At 53.7% G+C, this 6,640-nt stretch overlaps 1 protein-coding gene across 3 annotated transcripts in view; it reads left to right on the top strand.

Annotated features, from left to right (window-relative positions):
- Positions 1 to 837: 837 nt before the first annotated feature.
- OTUD5 (OTU deubiquitinase 5) overlaps positions 838 to 6,640 on the top strand; it is a 28,551-nt gene continuing 22,748 nt past the window's right edge. For 2 of the 3 annotated variants that reach the window (XM_032329418.1, XM_032329417.1), the window contains exon 1: positions 1,603 to 2,196. In XM_032329418.1, the coding sequence (XP_032185309.1) occupies positions 1,603 to 2,196 (594 nt within the window). Of the gene's footprint in view, positions 2,197 to 6,640 lie in introns of all 3 variants that reach the window. The other variant, XM_032329419.1, reaches the window with a different exon arrangement.

Raw genomic sequence — 6,640 nt, 5'->3', positions numbered from 1 at the left:
TAAGTGAATCGCCCAAGTTCATACAATTACTAACAGTCCATCAGGGTCTGGAACTGAGGTCTTCCTGACTCCAAACCCTGGGATCCTTTTCCTTGCACTACCATTCAAACTAACTTATTGAGCACTTACTATGTGCCAGGCACAGCACATAGAGATTAATTAATACCCTTTGCAGGCATTAATCGCTGATCCTTAAATCATAATTATCATATTCTCATGTTACAGAGGATTAGAAATTGCAGATAGGGGCGCCTGGTGATTAGTCCTAAGAGCATGGGACTCGATCTCGGGGGTTGTGACTTCAAGCTCCACGCTGGGTACAACAATTACTAGAAAAATAAATAAAATCTTTTGAAAAATTGCGGATGGGGTGGATGTTAAATGACTTGCCAAAGAGCCCTCAGATAGGAGAGGCAGAGCTATGATTAGCTTGTAACTCTCCAGCTGTTCAGTACCAGGGATTTTTACCAACCCCCTTGCAAAGCACTAACTGGTGACAGCGCTGGTTCATAAACTTTTGCTCAATCCAGGTAAACTCAGCTGCTGAGGGGGGTACGGGGCGTCGGAAAGACGTGTTGCGCTTGCGCACTAGCCTCAGGGGCGGGGAGGTCAACGCGAGGGCGAGAGCACTGCGGAGCCAAAGAAGGCGTGTCTGCTTCCCAAACACCCAAGGTCCCCACGGTGCACTTCTGCCCCAGGGTTGGCCGGCCCAAAGTGAGTGACAGCTTCTCTTAACCAGTCACCGCAGAACTCGGCCTGTTACCAGGGTGAAGTGACGCCCGCCTCCCCACCAGACGTGGATTTGCAGGTGGGTGGGACCGGAACTGACGCTTCAGGGGAGGGCTATGCTCTGGGAGTGTTGATATTTTCCAGTCAGTCCGGCTGACTGCGGCCAAGTTGGAAGTCTGGCGGGGAGGCGCTTTTAAAATTGTCGTGCACGGGGCCGGCTACGCTGTCCTGTACTAGTACCCCGCCCACGAGTCAGAACCTCGGGGAGAGAAGAACGCGACGGGGCGGACGAGAATAAAGGCAAGGAACGAGAGCGCCGACTTTGACTGAAATCTGAGACAGAGAGCACGGGAGGGCGATCGCTCGCATCTGATTGGTCCGTGGGCGTCATCGAGGACCCACGCAGCTGCTTCGATTGGTTGGTACCCGCGATTGTTGTGGCGGCGGTGAAGATTTTGCCCACGTACTTCCGAACGAGAGGCGGGGCCGTGTCCTGGCGCGCTTGCGCAGCGCCCAGGGGCCCCACCCGGTAGTTCAAGAACCTGCGAGGGGGCGGGGCGAAGAGGTGCTTGTTTTGGTCCTGTTTCTTTTGAAGCAGCAGGCCGGAAGGAGCGAGTGTAGCAATAAACTTGTTGGACTTGGAGAGAAGACTACGACAAACCCGCTGCGGTGCCTTCATCTAGGACTTAACATCCGGGTTCTCCTGCCGCGTGACCCGCGCGCCACCGACCGTTCTCGAACCCGTGCTACAATCTCTTTATCCGGGTCCCGCCGATCCCGTCGTGCTTCGCGCACCACAGTAGCCCCCTCATCCGGGTTCTCTCCCAGCGTGCCCCGCGCCGGGTTTGCTGGGGGGTACTTGGCGGTGCCGCCATGACTATTCTCCCCAAAAAGAAGCCGCCGCCTCCCGACGCCGACCCCGCCAACGAACCGCCGCCGCCCGGGCCGCTGCCCCCGGCGCCGCGCCGCGGCGGGGGTGTGGGCGTGGGCGGCGGCGGCACGGGTGTGGGGGGTGGCGACCGCGACCGTGACTCGGGCGTCGTGGGGGCCCGTCCTCGGGCCTCGCCACCGCCTCAGGGCCCGCTACCGGGGCCCCCGGGAGCGCTTCACCGCTGGGCGCTGGCCGTGCCGCCTGGCGCCGTGGCGGGTCCGCGGCCACAGCAGGCCTCTCCTCCTCCTTGCGGGGGCCCTGTTGGTCCCGGTGGCGGCCCAGGTGACGCGCTGGGTGCAGCCGCGGCGGGTGTGGGCGCGGCGGGCGTGGTGGTGGGCGTGGGCGGAGCCGTAGGCGTTGGCAGTTGCTGCTCGGGGCCGGGCCATAGCAAGCGGCGGCGTCAAGCCCCCGGGGTCGGAGCGGTTGGAGGGGGCAGTCCAGAGCGTGAGGAGGTCGGCGCGGGTTATAACAGTGAAGACGAATATGAGGCGGCTGCAGCTCGCATCGAGGCTATGGACCCCGCAACCGTTGAGCAGGTATGGGCTGGGGTAACAGGTGAGTGGGTATGGCGGGTGGGATCCCCAGCCTGGGTAGGGACTCCGGAAGCCTGTTTGAGACCGTCCCGAGGGACCTACGTCTTCTCCCGGATTCTGGCATTCTCTGGTGGTGGGGGCCCGAGGCACACTCTTCCCCACCCCCCACCAAGGACTTGGGGGTTTAGAGTCCCCAAATAAGATGGCGGACTTAAGGATTGAGTCTGTGGTCTCTTCTGGGACCGACCTAGAGCCATCATTCGGGCCGTGAGACCTCATCATGTAGGACCATTAGGTGGGATTGCCTCCTGAGAGGGGAGTCTTAGGACTCCAAGGGACCTTGGTTTGTGTTCTGTGCCTTGAGATTTCCTTTTCTCTGGGATAAGGGCCTAAGACTCCTCCTCCAGGGAGCACAGGTAAGGTGGAGACCTCAGGGGAATTTCGAGCGTTCCCGAGTTACCTAAATCCTTTTCAGGGGTCTGATACCATCTGTACAGGACAACCACCCCACCCCCACCCACCCAGTTCCTTCTCAGGGACACAGCCCAGGACCACCCAGCAGTGGAGTCTGAGACTTTCTTAAGGGTGTTAAGCCTGCCTTCAAGGGCCCGAGACTCCCTCTTCTGGAATCAAGAGCCTGATACATAATGTGTGTATATATTTATATATATCCTATTTAGAGAAAGGGATCTTCTGAATTTTTCTCCAGGGAGATAAGATTTCTTTCAGGGAGAAAAGATTCTCTTCCCTTTGAGGACGAGAGCCAAAACTGACACTCAGGGACCAGAAACTACTAAGGTCCATGAGATTCGTCCCTTTTCTAAGTGACAAGGGTCTGTGCTTTCTTTCAGTGGTCAGAGACTTCGTTGGGGCCAAAGAGTCTGAATTTGAATTTCTCTGTAGGAGCTTAAGCTTCTTTTAAGTGATAGGCCTTTAGCTCTTCTCTCCCCCAACCTCCCCAGCCTGAACCTTTCTTCAAGAAAATAAGCCTCACAGTTTTGGGCACTTGAGCCCAAGGTCCCCTCTTTGTGGACAGGGGCTTACATAGACAGGATCTGAAGACTCTTCTGGAAAAGGGATACCCCCCACATAGAGGTCCCAGGCAAGATGAAGTTAAGAGGTCCTTTCTCATCAGGGATTGGTATCTGAGTGTTCGCCATGGTGGGGTCTCAGACACCTCCCAATACACACAAACACAGGGATATGAGAAGGACAGAAACACACCTTGGGTACATGACAGGCCCTTATCTCCCTCCAACAGGGATCCGAGCACCCCCTATCTCAAGATCCTGAGCTTCTGCTTTTTTCTAAGATTATATTTATTTATTTGAGAGAGCATGAGCTGGGGTGGGGGGTGGCAGAGGAGCAGAGGGTGAGAGAAGTAGACTCTGCTGAACAGGGAGCCTGATGTGGGCCTCATGTCAGGATTCCAGGAAAACAACCTGAGCCTAAGGCAGATGCTTGACTGAGCCACCCAGGTGCCTTGGGCTTGAGTTTCTTGTCAGGGATGTAAGATCCCTGCTTTGGGAACTGTAGCCTACTACCACTCTTCAGGGAACGTGGGCAGGATGGAGTCCCAGAGATGGAGCCTGTGCCCTCCCCATGGATCTAAGTCTGCCTTCAGGGCCTGAGACCCATTGCGCAGGACACTTGAGCTTGCCCTCAAGGATGAGACCCATGCATACCTTAGTGACTGGTGTGTCTTTTAGAAATGAGATCTGGACTTCCTTCTCAAGGAATTTAAGGTACTCCTCAGGAACAGAAAGACTTCTTCCATCTTGGGCTCCAAGTCCCTAGGAAATAGGGTCTTGGGTCTCCCCGTAAGTTTAAACTTTCTCTTTGGTGTGTGAGACAATTCAACCCACCTTAGAATCTGAGACCTGAGTCTGCCCTGAGAGTTCTAATTGTCACCTCACTTCAGGTAGCATATATATACCCCAGTTGGACCTTTTACGGACATAAGATTCTTTTCCTTGGGGACTTGAGCCTCAGACCACTCGTGAACTAAATCCTGAGAACCACCCACTACCCTTGGGACATGGGTAGGATGGGATTCTGAGGAAGAGTCTGAGCCTCTTAAGCTTCTCAGGGACAAGAGATCATCTTAGGGAGGGGCTTGAGGTCCCCCTTGGGTATGAGACTCTCCACCACCCTGCAACCAGGCAATCCTTTCTCACCAGTGAGATAGACATGAGGTCTTCTCCACTGTGTCCTGAGGCCTCCCCCATTGAACAGAAAGACCTAGGTGCTCTTCATATTCACAAGAACCCCTTACCTGAGCTCCCTGAGGCCAGGACTAGGGTCTCCCTACTTTCTAGGAGAAGGTTGCCAGGTACTGGGGATGTGGTAGCTGAGGCCTCCCCAGAAGAACTAGGAGATACTCTGAGTCTCTCCCTGACCCAGCTCTGTTTGCTTCTCATTTCCAGGATCATGGAAATGTTTTGAGCTTCCTGAATTGCTTTCATCAAGCTTTGTTCTCACTAGAGACATCCCCACTCCAGGGAAATTCTCTACCCATAATTTTCTTCCCCTTGGTTCAGATAAATCTTTTTGTACTTTGCAGGGGCCTTGTCTTGAGCACCCTGTCGTTTCTCCCTTTCTACCCTTGAGTACTACAGGTAGAATCAATTTTCTGGGCCCACAGGGTCAGGGCCAGGAATTGTTTCTCTTCCTGGTTGGCGGGAGTCTGCCTTTTCTCCACAGAAGTGGGAGTGCTATGTCCCTGGCCCCAAGGGCTTAAGGGAAGAAAGCTGTGTGCTGCCACGGTGACTAGAAAGACCTCTCCTTACACCCCTTTCACATCACCTAGGCTCCCTCCTTCATACTTGTTTCCATAAGAACATGGAAATGAAGGTCTGTGGCTGCATGATGTCTTCCCAATGACAGAGAAAAGGCTTTACCTGTCCTCACACTTCTTGGGACAAAAGGAGAATAAGATACTTCTCTCTGTCTCACCTCCTCCAACTTGGGACTTTTGGGGGGATGAGAAGAGGGAAGATTCTTCCTGCTGCTCCAGTCTTGGTCCTGAACTGTCACCTAGGGCATTTGTAGCCTTGGAGGCCCATTAGATCTCCTGGGAAAGAATGGAGTTGTTGAGAGGAAGCGCAGATGGTGAATCCGAGTTCTGACTACTCAGACTTCCTGTTCAGTCAGATGCTGTGACTACTGTAGGACTTTAGGAGCCCTTTTGGCACCCTGGGGTCCTGGTGCTGGGGAGGTGGTAGTATCAAGGGTTTCCTTTTCCAGGCATGGCTGCGTTACAGAATCAACCCTGTGAAAAGTGTGGCTTGTACGTCTCCTGAGCTTGAGGACCTCACAGAGCATTTTCAGCGGGGGATGTGCATGCTCCAGTGGCGGGAGAAGCTGGACCTGGCACTGTAGCCAGGGTACCTGGTACCAGGGTACCAGGGTTCCTTCTCTGGCTCTGCTGGAGCTTTGCTGGATGAACCAGAATAGCTAGGGCTATATTCTCCAGGTCTCCCGTTTCCTCATTGGTCTGGTAAGGAGCTGGTGAAGTGTTGTCTAGCTTTGGGATTTTAGGGAACTCAGGCCAAAGCCCTCTGGACCTGGAGGTGACAGAACAGTGGGTGTCTTCTTAGGAAAATCTGGATTCCTCTCTCTCTCTTTCTCTCCCTTACCCCTTTCTTCCCTGCCTGCCATCCAAGCTTAGTGGGCAGGACAGGTGACTGTTGAGTGTGAGGCTCAGGGTTGGCAGACTGATTTTTATGTCCAGCTGTGTTATGGTGAATAAGCTTGGGGGTTGCCTGTCAGGGGGCCTACTGAATGGTGTGGAGGTAGTGTGGAAGAAATTTGGGCTTTGGAGCTGGGTGGGCCTGAGTTTAAACCCCAGGATCTCCTGCTTGGCTGTTTTATGCTTTAGGCAAACATTCAGCTTCTTTTTCTCCAAAAGGCCACCCATGCCCAGGGTTATTGAGTGTATGAATACCAGACCTGGCCCACCTCAGAGTGTGGCTAATTCTTTCCTTGCATTTGCCCCAGGATCTTCTGGTTCTTCCTGGAATCCTTTTAGCAGCTGAGCTTTGGCATCTAGGAACCTGCTGATTCGTTGGGCAGGGAGACAGTCTTACAGCAGGAAGTAGTACCCAGCCTGTCAGGGTTTGAGTCCTATATCTTCAGGCACTTCCCCTATCTGGGCCTCAGTTTCTCCAGTCTTAAAATGGATGATAGGAGGGAGCTTGGACTCCTTTCTCAGAAGCTAGTTGTCATCTCTTCTTAATTCCCTGCTCCACATTCCTCTTACCCATTTTCAAAGTGGTGAGGCTCTTTGGCTTGTTGGGGGTATGCTGCAAAGTTTCAAGCACTGTTTGGTTTTTTCTCTCCTGCTAGTGCTATAGGCCCTTGGATTTGTTTAATTTTAATGGCTTTCTTGAGGTATCATTCACACACCATAGAAGTCACCAGTAGCTTCTAGTGTATTCACAGAGTT

This window comes from Mustela erminea, chromosome X, assembly GCF_009829155.1.
Source record: "Mustela erminea isolate mMusErm1 chromosome X, mMusErm1.Pri, whole genome shotgun sequence".
NCBI classification, from domain to species: Eukaryota; Metazoa; Chordata; class Mammalia; order Carnivora; family Mustelidae; genus Mustela; species Mustela erminea.
This window is presented reverse-complemented; position numbering and strand designations above follow the sequence as displayed.